General features: G+C 52.3%; 1 protein-coding gene across 1 annotated transcript in view; it reads left to right on the forward strand.

The window, feature by feature from the left end:
• The window catches only part of Plxna2 (plexin A2), a gene marked incomplete in the record, with an annotated part of 202644 nt that overhangs the window by 13651 nt on the left and 169103 nt on the right, over window positions 1–19890 (forward strand). The window contains 2 exon segments of the mRNA XM_005404545.2: window positions 9812–11078; window positions 15636–15818. Of these exon segments, the coding sequence (XP_005404602.1) occupies window positions 9846–11078; window positions 15636–15818 (1416 nt within the window).

Below are 19890 nucleotides of genomic sequence, written 5' to 3' on the forward strand. Positions count from 1 at the left end.
CATCTCCCCTCTCTGCAACTCTGCACGATTCAGACTGAACACATTTCTCACTGAAAGTCATCATGCTCGAGATATTGTTCCTGCCCTCAAAGAGCTTCTCTTTCAGTGGGGAGATAAGGTGCAATCACGTGAAAAAAGAGAGCCTATGCTGCAGCATGCTAACTTCAGCATGTTCCCCAACCAGAATTTTTAAATTGATTTTAGAAGAAAGAAAGGGCTTTTAAGGCCAGACAGGATGTAGAGAGGCAGAGAAGAAAGTGGATGTGGGCATTCCAGAGAGAGGACACACAGCAGTGACACTCACTGATCGAGGGGTGTCGGGAACAGGTTTGCTGGGAATGGAGTCTCAAGAGGAGCCAGCTAGGAAGGACTGAACTTGGGCACTTAGGTGTTCAGATCCTATTTGGGAGTCAGTAGCAGGGAACCATGTTTCCACAGGTAAATCTTAGACATTGGCCATGCGCCTGGCAAAGTGAGACACAGGGTCTGAGGCACAAGAAATAAAACAGCGGGGGACACACTGTGTCTGATATCTGTGCCTGGGTCTCTACCCCCTGTGCTTCCACGGGGTCTGACGTAGAGGAAGGCCAGGATGGCTGCAGTGTGACTGTGCTGCAGGCGCCATTTCCAGGGCAGCAATGCTGGGCTTCTAGGGAAGAGCTCACCCTTTTGAGCATTGGGAAATGCAAGCAGCTGGAAAAGGACAGCACTAACAGCTGCACCTCAGTCTGGCACTGGTGGCCACTGTCCCTGGCCTGAGGCAGGAAGCATCAGGAGCCAGGAGCACTCCCTGTCCCTGGAGCTCCTCAGGAGCTGGCCACACGAAGCCCCCCAGGAAGGGCAAGAAGGAGGGTGTGAGAGGGCAAGCAGGAGCCACCTCACCTGGGTTCCCTGGCGCTGTTAACATTTTTGCTTCAGGAGGAAAAAGGTGGGGAAAATAAGTGCAGTTGTAGGGTCGGCCCATGGACTGAGAGTTTAGATGAATGCCTGGTGCTTTATTTGGCTTTTTCTTCTGATCCTTTGTTTCTCCATTTCCCTTCCCCTGTGTGAAATGGAGCCATGTCATTATTCTTTGAAAACAGTATATTTAATGGCAGCATAATATGCCATTATGTGGAGGAACTGTAATTCATTGAATTACTTAGCTGGGCACTTTTTGACCCTGCTCTCCTGCTCCATTTTGGGCTCCATGAGGTGCAGCTCCCCCTTCGTACGGTGAGAATAGAAGGACAGGCAGAAGATGACCTTTCTGGGCTCCTCGGAGAGATCCTGGGGGGTTGCTCTGAAAGGGGACAGCCAGCTAGCAAGTCTCTTGCCCCAGACACCCTGCGCCCCACCTGGAACTGAGAACCGCAACTCCTCCTACCCCTACCCATGTTGTGCTCCATCCCAAAAACACAAGAGCAGCTCAGGATGAGCAGAGATGGAGCTGTGGAGCTTCAGCCCTTGACCTTTGAAGCCAAGTGCTTGCCAAGTCTTACTTAACATTCTGGTGAGTTTTCCCAGACTAGTGAAAAGAGGATTTGGCTGGAAAATAAATTTTAAAGTCTGGGCAGTATAGCATAGTGGCAAAAGCAGGGGCCTCCAAAAACTCTGCTTCCTAGGTGGACTATAATAGTCAAGGTGTTTAGGCCTGCTAAGCCTCAGTTTCTTGATCTGTGAGATGAGGACGAGTATACCCACCATGCAAGCTAATCACAGAATTATCAACGGCACATTCAGTTGCCGCATAGCAGGTGACTAATAAGTAATAGTAAGTATAGCTGCTCTTTACTGGTTTTGTTATAGAAACAAATGCGAGCTGCTATTATGATGCTGCCCTTAAGGCATGAGGTCTCCTAACATGAAAGAGACTTGATTCTGAAAAGCCATTTCAGTGTTACTACATTTTTGCTGCCTTTTCCTGGGAATTTCTTTTCCTGTCTTTAATCCAGTGATGCCTACCAGAATGACAACTCTACCACCAAGATGTCTTGAACAGGGTCCTACTTAGGGCCGGGGAGAGTGGAAGACCTTCCCCGGATCCCCTGGTACAGAGGCCAGACACACTCCCTAAGCCCCATGCCTCCTGGCCTCAGAGACCTGCTAATTGCCAGAGATTCTTTCTGACCCAAGTGGGAGGTGACCATAGCAAGCCTGCTTCTCGTTGGCCTTCCCCAAAGGGGGTTGAAGAGGGCAGAGCTTCAGGAAGGCGAGCAGGATGAGGTGGCAGGGAAGGCAGCTGCTTGAAATTGATTGCTCTTGTAGTTTAGTTTATACCATGCAGCTCTCTCAGCTCTGCCCGGGTGTCGACCTTTAGATAATAAAGGGAATTCTGGGAGATTTCTGACAGGCCCATGACATATGGGGCGGGTCTGCAGGGTCAGGCGTGTATCTCCCTGCTCTCAGCCCCAGGGTAATGAATCTTGTTTTGACTTTGCAAAAACCAGCCCAGCCAGAGCCCCAGAAAGGCACACAGCCACCCCCCGCCGACACCACCAGCCCCTCCAGTGAGTGCATGTCTTGGAACCTTCATAATTCAGGGAGACAACTCCAAACTTTTATAGCCGATGTGAGGAGAGGACAAACACTGGATGCTTTGCTAAGGCCCTGGGAGAGCTGGTGTGCTTTCCAGGGCTCGACCAGAGCCCACTGAGAGACCTGGGAAAAAATACCAGAAAACTCTCCCTACTGTGGAAAGCACCGGTCCCAGGGCAGTACCCATGGTGGAGGAGGAGTAGGGTGGGAAGCAGGGAGAGGGCTCCCTAGCAGTCACAAAATACCCTGTGGTGTTCTTGGGGTCCAGCGAGTGATACAGTCACTGCCCTGGGCAGGAGCAGAGGGAGAAGGGAAGACAGGGACAGGAGAGGCCAAAAAAAAAAAAAAAAAATGGGTAAGACCCGCTGTACAGAAAGGAAGCATCAGAAAGTCTTAAATCTCTTCCCAAAGCCTAGGGGCAGCAAGTGGGTTCTCTGGGTCACTGTTTCCCAGGGACAAAAGGAGCAGCATGGTTTTCAGCCCCTGGTTCTTCCAGAATCCTTAGGGTCTCTGCGTCTCCAAGGTCCCTGGCTCAAGACTGCTCCTGCTGCCTCCTTGAAACATGTGTGCATGCACAGACCTCCTTCTTTTTAACAGAACAGTTCCAAGCCAAAAGTTGGGAGTATGTGCTTCCTCCCTGCTGCAGGAATTTGCTCAGGCTGGTGTAGCAAAATATGGCCAACCAGGCAGCCCCAACAGTAGGCCTCAGTTTTCTCGCCATTCTGAAGGCTGGGAAGCCAAGGTCAAGCTGTCTGAGGATTCGGTCTTTTTAAAGGCTGTGAGGGAAGCATGTGTCCCAGCTCCTCCCCCGCACGTAGAGGATGTCTTCTGCCTGTGTCTCTCTTCAGTCCCCCTCCTCCAGTGCCCGTCTCTGTCCTGCTCCCTGTCCTCTCTCTCCATCAGGACACAGGTCCTACTGGGCTCGCATTTACCTGGTGGAAACTTGATCACCCCTGTGAAGACCCCGTGTCCAAGTGCAGTCGCACTCTGAGGCCCTGGGGATTAGCACTTAGACACAGGAGGTGGAGACGTCACAAATGCACCCTAACACCTGTTCTCCCACCTTTTTTGTCAGAACCCAGCCCCATGCAGTTTGTGGGAGCCCCAGGCAGACCCCTTCACCAGAGCAGAAAGCTACACACAGCCCAGGGGAGGCGGCCCCAGGAGGTTCCCTCTCTGGAGAGTGCTGTGTGTTCTTCCCTCACTGCCACTGCAGATGTTGAACCTCCCCAAGTCCCCTTCTCTGGCTCCTCAGCCATTGGAGATTAGACCTGGTACCTGTGACAAAAGTAAAGAAATTGTCGCCCAGAGTTGTCTTGGCGCACTCTAGAGGGGCCACAGCCTCGGCCACGCTGCCTCCCCGGGGGCGCAGGCCGAGGGTGCCCTGTGCCCTTCTCTCCACTCACACCTTCCTTCACCCCCGCTCCCAGGCAGCCAGACACTCGGCTTCACATAACCAACCGCGTGGAGTCTGGGCTGGGGGAAATGACATTCGAGTAATGAAGCAAACGCAGCTGGTATAGCAGTGACATCTAAATTGTTTCTTTGGTCCCGTTATTTTCCATAGGAAATCTCACTCTCCCCTCCCCCTGCTCCCTTTAAATCGCGTGCATAAAATAACGCTAATAACAATCTTGGTGTCTGTGCATGAGTGACAGCTGAAATAAGAAAAAGACTAATCGTACCTCCTGCAGCCTGTCACATGGAGATTAAATGAGCCCCTCTCCCCGCCCTTGCTGCCCCTCCCCCACCCGGCCTCGCTCCCTTGGTCTTTTCTCAGTGAGAATCGCGGGCATTTGAATAATAGTATTATAGACACCATCAGGGTGACAGTGGGGAAAATCAGCTCAAACCCATGATTATTCCCTCAATCTAATAATTATTTAAATACCAGATAACTCCTTTCACTCTAATTGAGGCCTTTCAGTTCTGGGCATCGGCCGAGGCCTTGCGCTTGCCCTCACGCTTGCCCTCAAGCTCACCTTGTGCTTCCCTGAGTGCCTGGACTACCTCTGAGGTCATGTTGCAGGGGTGTTGGAAGGCCTGCATGCTTAGCATGTGAGGGACATTAGGACGGGTCCTCCAAGGGGTGGAACTGAGGCCTCAGAATGTCACATCTAGACATCTTACCCTCATGGACTGTGATTCACAGAAGTCATAAGCCTAAAGGAGCCTTCTGACATCATTAGGACCAAGCCCCTGCCTCTGGGTAAGCTTATTCCTACACAGCCATCAGGAAGGATCAATGTCAGGATATTCCATGATCTCCTCTGTAGATACGATGCTCCAGAACATCTAACTGCGGTCCCTCTGCTGCAGTCCTGACGCTTTTGGATGAAGCTATCTGTGCTTAAACTAAATCTGACTTGTCTATGGGGTTTTCTACACCCTAGAAAGATGTGGCACAGGATGCCATAGCCCCAAGGATACAATGTAGGTGACATTCCTGAGTGTGACTTTTGGCTGAGTCAGGGTTAGCCAAAGGAGGTCGTGCTCCCCAACCCAAAAGGCCATCCTAATGGCCTCTTTCTTCCCTTTCGCCCTGAGCACCACCTTCCAGCTCTGGCTAACTCACTCTGCCCATCAGCAGAGAGCACTGCCATAAAAACACACCCTCTTGTCCCAGGCAGGACGACTTTCAGATGGAGTGTAACGTACTCCCTGCCTCCAGCTGCATGTTCTGACTCTAACTGCCCCTGAAGCAGGTCGAGTCACCTTGGACAACTTGTTTCCTCTCTAGGGACTTTAGCTTCTTCATCTGAACAAATGGTGGCGGGTGGGAGTGACCTTCTCAGCTCCTTCAGGATGCACAATAAAGCCCTACTCTTAGAACCTAAATATTCAGAAAGGAAAGCTGGGGAGAAGATGGGCTCCTCTCTGCCATGGGAGGAGGAGGTTGGGTGAGTCCCAAGAGTAGCTGCCAACTCCTCCTCTGATGGCACAGCCCACCTTGTCGCCCTTACCCTCCCCCCATCACCATCTGGCTTTTCGGGGCCCACCTCAAAGGAGTAGTGATAGCACCACTTCCTGCTATGGCGGTGAGAACCCTCAGTGCCAAAACGTGGCAGTAGTAGTGGGCAGAGAGGAGCTGCAAGTGGTCCAACTGTGTGAGAGCCACTTAAGCGAACTTGACTCAGTTTGGCAAAATGGTATCCAGCTCTAACTCCTCTACACACCTCCTTTGTGATAAGGGAGGCCAGATGACAGAGGAGAGACATGTGCACCCGGTCCTCCTGAAAGGGGCCACAACACAGCACTGCCAGGAAGAGAGAGTCCTCCTTGAACTGAACTGGAAATGCCTGATTGTCATTTCCTCCCTGCTTTCCACTGACGCCTGCAGCAGCTGATCAGGAAGGTATCAGATGCTTTCGCTGGCTGTCACCAACACCTGCCTCCTGGATCCTAATCTCAGAGATGGTGTCATCAGGCTCTCTAAATAAAATATTTAGTGGCGCTTGCTTCCCAAAGAGGGAAGCATGGCTTCTCCTTGACACTGGAGTGTGGCAGGAAGGTGTCTAAAAGGCCTTGCAGATGAGTCCCACAGTAGCCTGCCCCAGCTTGAGGATGGGGTAGGGGAGGGAGAAATTGGTAGGAGAACAAAGGCCAGGCCAGTTGAGGCTTTTGATAATGCATGTGACAAGTGGCTTCATGAACTCGACAGAGAAAATGACTAGACAGCAAGAAGAGGGCATTGTTATTAGAAGAAAACTCCCAAGGTTAACACTAGCAGAAAATTGGGGTTAAGAGGAAATTCAAGGTGCACAATATCACAGGCATATTTGCTTACCAGCTTCTACCAAACTGAGGAAGAAAAATTCATTCTGAGACAGATTGTGGGATAGATGGGGGTGAGGAGCTGGTGAAATCAACAGATAAACTGCCAATAACAAAGGCTGACAATGCATTACAACCACTTAAAATGGGCTGAGCGCTATCCTAAGCACTTTTTAGGTACTAACTGATTTCACCACATCTACCTCATCCTGTGAAGTAGACAATAGAATGAACCCCATTTTATACAGTTAGATGGCATCACAGAATGGCCAGGTAAAGTGACCCACAGGTAAAGCTCCAGCTCTGTTTGAATCCAAGCATCCAGCCTAGAGTGCATGCCTTTACCCATGATGCCATGCTGCTTCCTGTGCTATAAGAGGCCCAGAGGTAGGTGAAGCCTGAGCCCAGCCCACTGGGTGCTGCTTTGGAGCAGCTTCTTGGTACTATCCACACCGGCATGGAAAGGAGGAAGCTGTTGACTAGCCCTCAGACTCCATATTCCCACACACACTTCCAAGGTGGGGCTCAAACCTCTCTCCTGTGCTTGCTGCAAGGGACTGTGCTTTCTCTAGAGTCCAGAGTCAGGGACAGCTGCTCCAGGTAGGAGGGCCTTGTGCCTGGTGGGATGAACTCCCCAGCTGGACACCAAGAGCACTCAGACCCAGAACAGGTGCTGCCAGAGCAGTGAGAGGGAAACAGGCCAGCTGTAACACTCTCTTGAGAACTGCTGGCCTGATGATCCTCAGCAGGTAGATAGGAGGACCTCAGCGCTGTGGGAGGGTGAAGGAGCCAGGCCTCCAGGCATCGTTTCATCTGAGTGAAGAAATCTTACAGAGTGACTCAGTCCAACGTCTTTTCTTTTACATTCAGAAAACGGGCTCAGGGAGATGCTAGGCCAGCCTAAAGCCACAGCACAATTCCTAAGTGATATAAGCACAAATTGAACCAGAGCTCCTGAGTCTCCCTCCCTGCCTCTTAGAGCTGAGGCCACTTCCCTTGCATTCAGTCCACCTCTACAAGGTCCCTATAGCCATGGAGAGGCTGGGTGGGGGATTGTAGTGCAGTAGGACAGAGAGGCTCCCCTTGGACCTATTCCTTTCCCCGACCACCTGCTGCACCGCCGAGCTCTGTTGCTGGGTCAGGGAGGCTGGGGATCAAAGGTCCACTCTTAATGCCCCTCCTGTAGAGAGGACAATGGGAAGCAAAAGAGCAACGTCAGGGATTCTGCCAGGATGCCTGAAGTGCTGTCTTCTGGGGAGGCTTCAGTGACAACCCTAACAGCCAACACAAGTGAAGCAACCCCTGGGAGCTAGCGGCCGTGCTAGGGAATCCCCTGCCCTATCGCAGTTGCTCTCCTGACACCCGGAGAGCTAGGTGCTGCGATTATCCAGACCCTGCCACATGAAGGCGAGGACTTGACTTGCACAAAGTCCCAAATTGGTTCCTAAATTCTGCCTGTAACGAAAGCCACTTGCTTTTACAAACTATACCTTGGGAGGGCTCTGAGCAGTGAGGTATGGTTTTAAGCATCACACCTCGTCTTTTGGTCTTACTTCTGCTCCATCCACAAGCTAACCATAGATGTGCACATACACTGTGGAGAGGATAGGAGAAGCTGTTCTCAATTTCATGCAACCTTGCTTCAGAGAGCACTTTCAAAAATCACAGAATAGTGACCATTCGCCTCCTCCCCTCGACTCTCTGTGGGACACAGAACTCTCTACCTGCGGCCAGAGGCGTTTAGCAACTCAGAGAGAAGGGCGGGCGAAGAACAGCCCCTTGCAATTCCCTGTCCAGCTGGAGAACTTGAGGATTCTGTTATTTCCTTTCTGCAGCTCCTCTTGAAGAATTCACGTCCTGCTACCGGTCTCAGGACGTAGCTGAAAATAACCTCTGGTTTCCAAACCGAAAGCTCTCTCTGTTGGGAGACTTTGGCGGTGTGCGCGTGGGGCCGGAAAGGCTGTGGCTGAGTGGCTGAGGTCAGCCTCATGCTGCCGCCTTCCTCTTTCCAAGGAAGCCTGGGGCCTCATGAGTCACCCAGAACACCCCGGTGGAGCCTGCTCAGAGGAATGGGGCGAGGTGGGTCCTACCCTGGCAGCTTCAAGGCTGCCAAGCCTAGAATGCAGAGTTGAGCAGAGGAAAGGAGAATTTATAAAATACTGGGGAGGCCCAGCAAGTGTTCTAATTATAGCCCAGTGCAGCCAGCTAGGGAAGTGGAGGGACAGACGGACCTCTCCTAAGCTGCCTTGGAGTGAATTTTCCATCTCTTGCCTGAGTGTGTCCATTCTTGCCTCCGCTGATGCCGAGGTCTGTCTGGACTTGTCCCAGACGGGTGCCAGGTGATTGTCCGGCTGGAGCAAAGAGCTCCCTGCAGACCGCTCACTGCCTCCTCCTCCTGGTACTACTGCCAGGCTGCCATTGTCCCTGTCTAGAGGCCAGGTGCAGCCAGAGGGAGCAGCAAGATGACAGTGCCCACTGCCTGCGCTCTCTGAGCCCCATGCCTTGCTGGGTGTCTCTGCAGTCTGCCCCCAAGAGCCCTACCCTGCTCTCCTGCAGCTTCCTGGAGTGCAGACAGCAGGAAAGGGTGCAGGGCTGGTGATGGCCTTGGGCCACTTAGTCCTGGCTGACCTCATGGATGCTCTTGCAGGCAGGAGGCATGGCAGTGGCTGGAACTCGCCTCCCTGTACCCCTCTCCATGTGCCCCCAGCCCAGAACTGCTGCTGCAGGGGACCAAAGCTGGACTCAGACAGCTGGGCCCCTTAGCAAGGAAGCTGGCTGCCCATGGTTGCAGCTGCCAAGAAGCAGAAGCAGAAAGTGTCCCACAGCACAGGGGCTCTTCCTCCCCATCCAAGGGGCTCCGTGAACCCGAGCGGCATGTGTGGGAGTTCCAGTCTTAGAGGCTATGGCATACTTTTCTAACAAGTGCAGGGACTCTTTCTGGAGAAGAGGCCAGGGGCAGGGAGCGGAACCGGGGGTTGGGGGGGCTCTTCTTCCTCAAAGCGGATGGCTGAGCAGGGAAAAGTGGGAAACACAACCCTGTGGGCAATGGGAGTCCAGAATACCAAGGGGTTTTCTTTGCACTCTCAGACTCTTGGGAGGTTCTGGGAGAGGACCTTCTTAGCAAGCTTCCAGGAGGCAGGGGCAATTTCCACTCACCTGGGGGAAGAAGCCACGATTGGGCGGGGAGGATTGGCTCCAGCCACGACATCAGTGTTGACTGGCTGGTGAACTCCAGCAGTCTTGTAACCTTTCCAAGAGATAAAAACGATGTTTTAAGAAGACAGAAATAGAGATGCTCTGTAAAGTAAAAAAAAAATTTATAGTGTAAAGGCTGGAGACCAAAATAGATAAGAGGGTTCCCTGAACAGTCCTAAGAGGGAGAGAGTACAGTAAAAATAGAAAACCCAAAATACAGAAGAGGCTCACAGAGCCAGCCAGACAGGGACCTTGGGCCCAGCAGTCCTATCGGCTCCCCCTGGACCTCACTTCCAGTCTGACCCTCCTGCCTTGTGTTTTCTAGAACCATGTGAGGTCGACGTGGGAAGGTGGTGTAGATGAGAACCCGGAGGAGCTGCCTCCTGGTCCTCACCCCCCTCAGGATGGCACAGAGGAGGCGCCGGCCCCTGGCCCTGCAGGCTGACAGCTGGACTCTGGTGTTGCTGGCCGCACTGTGGGTGCTGCTGGTGCCCTGGGCAGCCGGCATGCCTCAGTTTAGCACCTTCCACTCTGAGAACCGAGACTGGACCTTCAACCACTTGACTGTCCACCAAGGGACAGGGGCTGTGTATGTGGGGGCTATCAACCGGGTCTATAAGCTGACGGGCAACCTGACGATCCAGGTAGCCCACAAGACAGGGCCGGAGGAGGACAACAAGTCCTGCTACCCGCCTCTCATCGTGCAGCCGTGCAGTGAGGTGCTCACCCTCACCAACAACGTCAACAAGCTGCTGCTCATCGACTACTCTGAGAACCGCCTGCTGGCCTGCGGCAGCCTCTACCAAGGAGTCTGCAAACTGCTGCGGTTGGATGACCTCTTCATCCTGGTGGAGCCCTCGCACAAGAAGGAGCACTACCTGTCCAGTGTCAACAAGACGGGCACCATGTATGGGGTGATCGTGCGCTCGGAGGGCGAAGACGGCAAGCTGTTCATCGGCACAGCCGTGGACGGCAAGCAGGATTACTTCCCGACGCTGTCCAGCCGCAAGCTGCCCCGAGACCCGGAGTCCTCAGCCATGCTGGACTACGAGCTCCACAGCGATTTCGTCTCCTCTCTCATCAAGATCCCCTCTGACACCCTGGCCCTGGTCTCCCACTTTGACATCTTCTACATCTATGGCTTCGCCAGTGGCAGCTTCGTCTACTTCCTCACCGTGCAGCCGGAGACCCCAGAGGGTGTGTCCATCAACTCTGCAGGAGACCTCTTCTACACCTCTCGCATCGTGCGTCTCTGCAAGGATGACCCCAAGTTCCACTCCTATGTGTCCCTGCCCTTTGGCTGCACACGGGCAGGCGTGGAATATCGTCTCCTGCAGGCCGCTTACCTTGCCAAGCCCGGGGAGGCGCTGGCCCAGGCCTTCAACGTCAGCAGCCAAGATGATGTGCTCTTTGCTATCTTCTCCAAAGGGCAGAAGCAGTACCACCACCCGCCCGACGACTCTGCCCTGTGTGCCTTCCCCATCCGCTCCATCAACTTGCAGATCAAGGAGCGCCTGCAGTCCTGCTACCAAGGCGAGGGCAATCTGGAGCTCAACTGGCTGCTGGGCAAGGATGTCCAGTGCACCAAGGCGGTAAGGGGCACTTCCTCTCTGTTTCCCAGGCTCATGGGCTGTGGCTTCGCTGCCAGAGCCCTTTGTATACTCTGCTCCCAACCTCTGAGGGCTGGAAGTGGAGATCCAGGCTGCGTTTATCAGGTGGTAACCAACTCTCCCAGACACTTGGGGCATGCGTGTTCCGAATGTATGTCTCGTGTGCCTGCATGTGCCGAGCTCCCCCCTTGTGGATCTTACCTGCTGTGAGGCAGGACAAAGGAACACATAAAGCATATAGTCAGGAAACCGTGATTCTTGCCCACTGTAGGAGGGAGAGGCTATGCCTGAGAGGACTGGCTCACTGCGAGGGGTATTCTAGCAAGAGAAGACAAAGGTCAGGCCAGTGTCTGGGGAAAGCATTCCAGAGACCGAGCAGCAAGAACAAATAATTCAGAACTTAGGTGGGTTTGAGGGACAGCATGGAGGCTACTGTAACCTGAGCCAAGCCTGAGAGAGAGGGCAGAAGATGGAGCAGGGGGGTAATGGGTCCAGAGCTTGGATCTGAGGCCACTCCGATGGTGAGCGTGGGCTCTCCATGGGCATCGTGTATCTGAGGCAGAGGAGAAGGGAGGAAGCGAAGCTTGGCGCAAACACTGGAGACCCCGGAGCCTGCCAAAGGTTGAGAAGGGAAGGCTGTCCTCAGGATGTAAGCCTACAGGCAGCAGAGACTAGAACATCAGTGCCACACCCCTGGCAGAGGGGCAGGATGCTCCCAGGAAAGTGCTTGCTGTGATCCACCCATGCTTCCAGCCATCTGTCCTTCTGCGCATGCATCTCTCTTCCTCCCATCTCCCCTTCCATCCTTCTGTCTATGTCAAGCCACTCCTCCTCTTCATATCCATCTGTTCTTCCATCCGTCTGTCCATCTATTCATTGTGTTCTTCCCTCCTTCCATCAATCCATTCTCCCAGCCACATCCTTCCTCCTTCTCTCCCTTCCTCCAGCACTGATCCTTCTACTCATCCATTCATTCATTTAACAAGAGGGAGTTGAGGATATCTGAATGCCTAGCACTGTGCTAGGCACGGGGGAGGCAAACATAAAACAGCTAAGATCACTACTCTCACAGGTCACCTAATCTAGTGGGAAAGAGAAAGAAATTGTTTAAAATAACACCTGGTAACAAAATGTAGCAATCATGAGTTTAGGCCCCACAGTCCCAACTAGGTTCAAATTCAGTCTGTGCTGCTTCCTATTCCAGAAGTAACCAAGTATCTCTACGTTTTCATCTGTAAAATGGGAATTGTAACACTCAAGTCATGAGACGATCAGATGAGAAGGTATATGGTAGATTAGCACCATGCCTGACATGTTAGTTAACTAACGTTAAGGATTATGACAAGGGCTAAAAATAGGTTTCTGTGTGAAGGGCTATGGGTTCTCGCTCTGCAGTCTGGGGGAGAATTGGAGACTGCGGCCTACATGTCTGCCTTGTGCACACTCTGAACAGAGGGTACTGGATGCTGGGACCAGGTCCCACCTGAGCTGGATCTCTCTTCTCATCATCCTGTGCTTGCGCTATGGGATGATCGTTCAGGTGACAAGCTTTGGAGCCAGCAGTTGACATTAAAACTTAGCTCTCCCACTTACGTCCTGTGTGACCTTGGGCAACTTACGTACCTGGCCCTATCCATTTTTTCAATTTTATTTATGTATTTATTTGTCTTTTTGAGATAGGGTCTCACTATGCAGGTCTTGAACTCACTTTGTAGCCCAGGCTGGCCTCAAACTTGCAACGATCCTCCTGCCTCAGCCTCCCTCATGCTGGGATTACAGGCGTGCGCCACCATGCCCAGCTTCAATTTTAAAAATTGAACAATCTTGTCCTTTTTTTGTAGTTATGATGAGGATCAACAAGGAAATTTATGTAAAATGCTAGCACAGTACGTAGTGCGTAATTTCAATAAATGAGCGATGATAATTATTAATGCTAACCATAGCGGAAAGCTGGTTATTTGCTTAGTTGCCTCACTGTTATAAAATGAGGAAGCCGGACCAGATACTTTCCTAATTCCTTTTGGTACTTATGGTTTACGACCAAAGACCCTACGCAGCTGACAGGAGGGGAGAGGAGAAGTAAGGGTTAAGTCTGTGTGGAATCCAGCATGGTTGCCATTGCCCAGAGGGCCCTTGTCGGGAGGAAACTGCTGATTCCTGCCTGCCTCAGAGCCAGAGGGAAGAGGAAGACGACACCCTGCTCTGCTCCAGTTCCATGCAGAGACAAGCCTGGGCTTGTGACCAGAGGACAGCAAAGGCACTGGGGGAGAGGTGACATCTAGACCTACCAGGACCTGGGAGAAAATAGCTCCTCACTCCCCACCCTTCGAAGGGGTTAAGGATCAGTGAGAGATTCTGTGGCCTCAGAGCCTGACTTTAACATAATCTCTGAACCAACATAGAGATTGAGGTCAAATGTTTGAGCTTTGTCCCCAGAACAGGGGTAAAGAAGGGGTGAAGAAGACCACGACTCACCAATCAGTGCTGTACCAGAGGCTGCACTGAGCAACTTCAGGGCTATCTGACTTGATCGTCACAGTGACCCTATGGACCCCATTTTGCAGATGGTAACACACACAAAAACTAAGTACATTATTCAAAATGAAACAAGTATGAACAATAAAGCAGAAATTTGCATTCAGTCCATTTCCTATGACTTGAGTTGAAGCTCACTGTTAGCCACTCTGCCTCTAAGGAAAGTCGTACTTCAAGTCCTTGCTACTCCAGCAAAAGTAGAGGGGTTCCAGGTGGGTGGGAATGTCCATGACAACATGTTGAGAAAGAAATTGTAGAGAGAAAGAAATGGCAGCCAGTCCAGGAGCTTGGCCTTAAGACTAGTGTTCCCTTTACGGTCCTGGAGATTTTAGGATCAGGAGGGATGCAGGGAAATCCACAATTCCCAGCAAGATTTTAGCGTCTGTCACCATTTCTCAGAAACTGGCTTGGGTTATGGCTGTGCATAGACTCTGTGGTTTTCTCCTCCCTAGAGAAAATGGGAAAGAAAGGAAGCCATGAAATCAGTGCCTTAGAACTGGAGGGAAGCTTGACAATTACCTTGTCCAGGTGAGCTGAGCAAACTGAGGCCCAGAGAGGGCATGTGACATTTCCAAAGTCACTGAGTTGGACAGTGGTAGAGACAGCACTAACATGTGGATCATCCAGCTCTGACTGGCAGCTGCTGCCCGAGGCACAGAGATGAGAGGGAGACGTAGAAAGGGTAAAAAGTGGTAGCTGAGTACTCGGACTTGCCTTTCTAGGGAGTAAAATTTCCCTGCTGGCTCACTGATACGCTGGTAACCAGTAAATGATTGGCTGCGTGCAGTCTGAGGAAGGAGGAGAACCTGGCTGGTAGCTCTGCTAATTCCCATAGTGTAAACCCGACCAATGTGGATCTCCAGCACCGATGGTATAGCTCCCAGTGCTGCCACCAGCATGCTGCTGTGACTTCCCTTCCCAGGAAGCTTGTTCCTTCTGCTGTGTGCAGCTACCTGGGTGCCAGAGCTCAGAGTCATCCTTAGCTTAGACCTTGGTGTCCTTTCCAGAAGGATATAGCTACACCAGCGCAGCCCCACCATGCCTGCTGGCCTTGGGAGCAGCAGCTCTTGGCAAAACACTGAGAAACCCTAAGAAATAAGTCCCTGTTCCCTTTGGAACTGAGAAGGAAGTGGAAGGGATGTCCCTGGCTTTACAGAAAATCATATACTGTAGCTTATAAACCGATTATCCCAGGGAAACGATGCTGTCACCAAGCAAAGTGTCAGCCTGCTCTGGTGAGGGTGAGAAGCGGAATTGAGGGGCGCAGGGGCTGTATCTCCATGCTGATTTCTGTGCTTACAGCAGCCATTTCCTTCCCCCTCTGGGGTGCCTTCCCAGACCCAGAGGGAGGAGGTGCCCCCAGACTCCGGCTCTTCTTGGCCCAGTCTGTAGCCCCTGCCACAGGATCCCACGTGTTACCTGTCACCTGGGGTGACCTGGAGTGTCCATTAGTGTATTCCCACAGTAGCAGATAGTACTGATTGGTGAGTGGCTTAGAGTTTCCTGCGCCCCAGTGAGGCTCCTGGGCAGCCCAGGAAACAATAGCCTGACCAAGAAGCAAAGAAGCAAACCTCTGCAGGCTGGTGGCAATTGTGTGATGTTGCCTCTATGCTGACTGCCCTCTGAGAAGATGTTTGTCCCAGACAGAGGGTTACTCCCAGAGTGACATGGTCCTCAGGGATGTTAGAAGCACCAGGAAATGGGATCCAGCAGTCAGCCGTATAAATGGAGCCTGGTTCTCCTGGCAGAAGGGGGGGCGCAGGGGACACCAGGTGAGTGGAGCTGGCTGCCCGATCTTCCCTCCAGACTCACGAGAGGCAAGATGCCATTGGTGGTCACCTGGTGAGAAGGTTTGTTTGCAGCATGTGCTGGTCCCCTGAACCTCATACCTGGGCCTCTCCAAGGCCCAGTGCCCGCAGGCTGGCAAGTGGGACAGGGGTGATCTGAGGTGATAGGCACCACCACGCCTTCACGACACTCACCTTGACTCCTTCCCCACTGCAGCCGGTCCCCATTGATGACAACTTCTGCGGACTGGACATCAACCAGCCCCTGGGAGGCTCCACCCCAGTGGAGGGCCTGACCCTGTATACCACCAGCCGGGACCGCATGACCTCCGTGGCCTCCTATGTTTACAACAGTTACAGTGTGGTTTTCGTGGGGACCAAGAGCGGCAAACTGAAAAAGGTAAGGCTCTGTGCTTCACGGCCGTCACGCCGTCCCGCTCCTCTGCCCGACAGTCCTTTTGGAAAGGGGCTGTCGGAAGAGATTTAACTGCAGGCAGCTGCCTTTTCTTGGGAGCAAAGATGCAGAATAGAGAGGGAGGCAGAGGTGAACTTGGTGGCTTCTCTCCACACGATTTCCTGCAGCCATGGTGTCTGGAGAATGCAAACCTGTTTCCATCCTGCCAGACCTGAAGGAATTTCTAGGTAGCCTGACCAAAGGAAAAACAATTGTTCTTCATTCTCAAATCAAGTGCAGATTTTTTTATTATTTACACTGTGAACGCCCACACTTTAAATCCCTCCCTGGGACAGGCAGAGTTGAATGTATTGGTCAAGTCTTCGGTGAACTGAACGAAGCTGGTTGAAGCAGATTATGGGTCCCAGCTCTAAAAACCTGAGCACCTGCTCTCCACTTACCTGTCTCACTCCTTCCTGCAATCTCAGACACTCCCTTCCCACCTCGGTACCCAAAGCAGAGCTCCAGAGGGAAGCAGACTTCTTGTTCTAGGCCTCTGCCAGCTCCAGGGAGCAGGCTGTCTGGGCTGGCAGCACGGGAGCCCTGTGTCACGACGGGCTTAACCCAGCCGCTCGTACCTGCTTGTTTCCAGCTGAGGGTGCAGAGAGGGAGGACAGTGTGGTTCATTATGCGGGATTACAGCAGCTACATGCTTCCTGGTCCCAGCTAATCCCCTTTCCTGAGCGTACCCTCCTGCCACCCCTCAGCACCGCACCACCTGTGGGACAGGGAACAGACACCATCTCGCTGCGTCTCCCGCTTCATGTTGGAGTCACCCCTGCAGCTCCTGCCTCCTAGTTCACTAGAGCCTTGGGAGCCTGTTGTCTGGGAATGTGCAAGAAGCATAGCTGGGAGGGAGCCTGGGGAAGAATTTCCATGCTGTTTGTTCTGAGTGTCCACCCAGGAGGTCTAAGGAACTGGTTTGGGTTTATGAGAGAGAGAAGGTGCTGGACCTTCCAGACCTCTTAGCTTCTCGCAGTTCCAAAGCCCTGTGACCATTTACTTGTTCTTGGGAAAGGTTCCTGCTTGCCTGTGTCCTGTGCCCTCCTCTCTGCCTGGGCTGAGGGCCCTGGCATGGCTTTTCAGCACATAAGAGATGATGCAAGCTGCCCTTCCGTGTGCTTTCCCAAAGTGAGGGAAGAAAGGAACCCCTGAGGAGCGTCCGCTAACGTTGAAAAGCGGTACAGTGTATTCTACCAGCTGCAGTTCCCTTGGACCCTGAAGCTGGAGACTCCTGCTCAGCCAAAGCCGCTACATCCAGGTGGACAAATTGTGCCTGGCACAGGGGGCACCAGACCTGGTGGGGGCTGACATCCAGCCCATGCACTCCTTGTCCTCTTAACGTATGCTGTGGCTTAGATCTCTTCCCTGTGGGGCTCCACTTACTAATTCATCTGCCCAAAGGAACCCCGTCTTTCTGAGTGGCTCAAAACCCTGCTAAGGGGCAGCAGAAGCCAGAAATAGGCTGGTGCTTACTGCCTTCCCCTAAGCTTTTCCCTCACCTGCAGTCCCTGGAGACTGCATGATTCTGTCTCCTTTATTCTCTTGAAAGTGCTATTAAAGGCAAATCATTCTTCCTTCATGCTTACTCCCTTCCTCCTTCCACTGCTGTCATCAAGTGTCACACATGGGATGGCCTCCTCCTGTTTGGAAATCCAATCATTCTCTAAGAAATCTCAGGGCTGTCTGGACCAGTACTCTCAGTAGTCATTGAGGAAACTGAGGCCTGCAGAAGAAAAGTGACTTGTCCAACATAGAGATCTAGGACAAGTTGCTTCTTGCCATGACCCCCAATTTGGCCCCCTTTTAATTTAAGGAAACAGTTTTGGAACCCACAGATGGAGCCTGAGATGGATCTTCAGGCCCAGGCTTGCTGCAGAGTTCAGCCAGGGGCTGATGTCTCTGCTCTCTTCAGCCGTGGACCGGAAGGAAGGAGCTGGTGTTCACAGAAGGGATGCAGGGAGCGGTGGGAGGGAAGGGTGACCAGCCAGACTTCCAGGGGTGCTGTTCTGGCCTCTGCACATCCCCGGGCCTCTTGCACAAAATAACAGGAGGGCTGTTTGACATCTTTCCAAGCCACACACCCAAGCTGGCCAAATTCTCGCAGTCCTGCAGGAGCCCTGGCCTACCAGTGAGGCAAGTCAGGGGGTTCTAGGGCAAGGCTGGGGGCGTGGCTACCCACAGCTTGTTGCAACCTGTGAGCTGTCTGCTCTTCTTACTGTTCCCTTGGCCTTTCTCCAGCTATTTCTATGAGCTCACAGGACCCCCCCATCCTCCGCCAGGCAACTCACCCTCTTCCCACCCACACTGCTCTGAGGTAACTGATACTCACACTTCAGCTCCTGCTGGCCTCCTGCTCACCCACCCTCTTGCTCCCACCCTCTCCAGGGAAACAGCCCATGAGGAATTTGTGGAATGTCCCCAGGAAGCCCGTACCAAGGCCCAGGCCCCATAGCTCTTTCAACACAGGAAGGAAAATAAAGAAAAATATAGCTAAGAGTTTTGAGAGGGGCGGGAAGCTGGGTGTGTCAGAGCTACTCACTTCTTCCCTGCTGGCCAGGCATCTGTCAGACGGTTGGGCCCTCATCGAGGGAGCCCATAAGAACAGGATGTCTCTGTGGAGAAGTTTAGAGGAAGCAGAGGCTCGCTAGAAGTGGCATGGCCACCAAGTGCTTTGGGTGCTGTGTCCCATCCTTGTTCATACCCTGCTGTCTGTGAGACACACAGAACATCTCCATACCATAGCCTAGGTCATTACCCTCTGACCAAAAGTGGGTGGAAAGAACAGGTTGAATGAGGATCAGGCCTCAAAGCCAAGATGTACAGGGCTTGATAGGCTGGGTTCAGTGCCAGGGTCAGACCACTGCTGGAAACAAGAAGACAGAGGGGCTGAATAACGCAAGTAAAACTAGGAACTCGAGTGTGGTCATCCTCACAGGGGAACATTACTGGGTGAGATAGAGCTCTTCAGTAAAGGGTGAAAGAGAAGGACATTCTAGACTTCAGGTGCTGTACCGAGCAGATACATAGCACACGCCAGGAAGGCCCAGAGTACACAAAGTCTCCAGAAAACTTGGACAGGAAGAAGGGGAGGTGGAGTCTTGGGTGGTATGAGACCCTAAGAGGGTCAATTGAGAAAGATCCTGGTGAAAGATCCAAGGTCACCATGAGCCAACTGTGTGACACAGCTTTGGCGAAGTTGATCAGTGATCAATCACATCAGTTGAACAGCTTCCAGGTCCTGAGCGACGGGGACTCCACTGCACAGTGGAGGTGGCATGGTAACGTAAAATGCAGGGTGAGCAAGAGCTGGAAGTGAGTGGCATTGTGCTATGTGAAGGGTATTTTCCAAAGGACATTAACCCAGGGAAAACAGGATAATGCAGGATGAAAGGAAGCTGTCCTCAGATAATATAATTCAGTGAGCACTTATTATGTCTGGTGCTATTTTAAGAGCTTTGTATCTACTAACGCATCTTGGTGTAATTCGTAGGAAGCAGCTTTCTGTTATCACCTCCATTTTATAGATAAGGATATGGAGGCCAAGAGAGGTAGAGAAATTTGTTCAGAGCCACTTAGCAATGTTTTTTTGTTTTTTTGTTTTTTTTTTGGTTTTTCTCCGGTACCGGGAACCAAACTCACGACCTTGCGCTTGCCAGGCAGGCGCTTTTGCCGCTGAGCTAAATCCCCAGCCCCTTAGCAATGTTAATGGCAGAGCCAGGACTTGCACCAATTGTTGAGCTCTACAATCTGCATACTTAGCATTAAGCTGTGGAAGATGAATTAGACACAATCACTGTGGCCCCAGAGGTCAGCACAGGCCCAAGCTGCAAAGCAGCTTTCCCCTTAATATAGGGAAGGACTTTCTTATAACAAAATTGTCCCATGATGGGAAGAGTTGACTCAAGAGGAAGTGAGCACCTAGTCAGTGGAAATATCCAAGGATGCTGTGACTCCAGAGGCGCCCTTGCTTTGAGCCCGGTTATCTGCCCCGTGATCTTGCCTCGCTGACTCCTAC

Source organism: Chinchilla lanigera, unplaced genomic scaffold (assembly GCF_000276665.1).
Source record: "Chinchilla lanigera isolate Chin_1 unplaced genomic scaffold, ChiLan1.0 scaffold00088, whole genome shotgun sequence".
Classification (NCBI taxonomy): domain Eukaryota; kingdom Metazoa; phylum Chordata; class Mammalia; order Rodentia; family Chinchillidae; genus Chinchilla; species Chinchilla lanigera.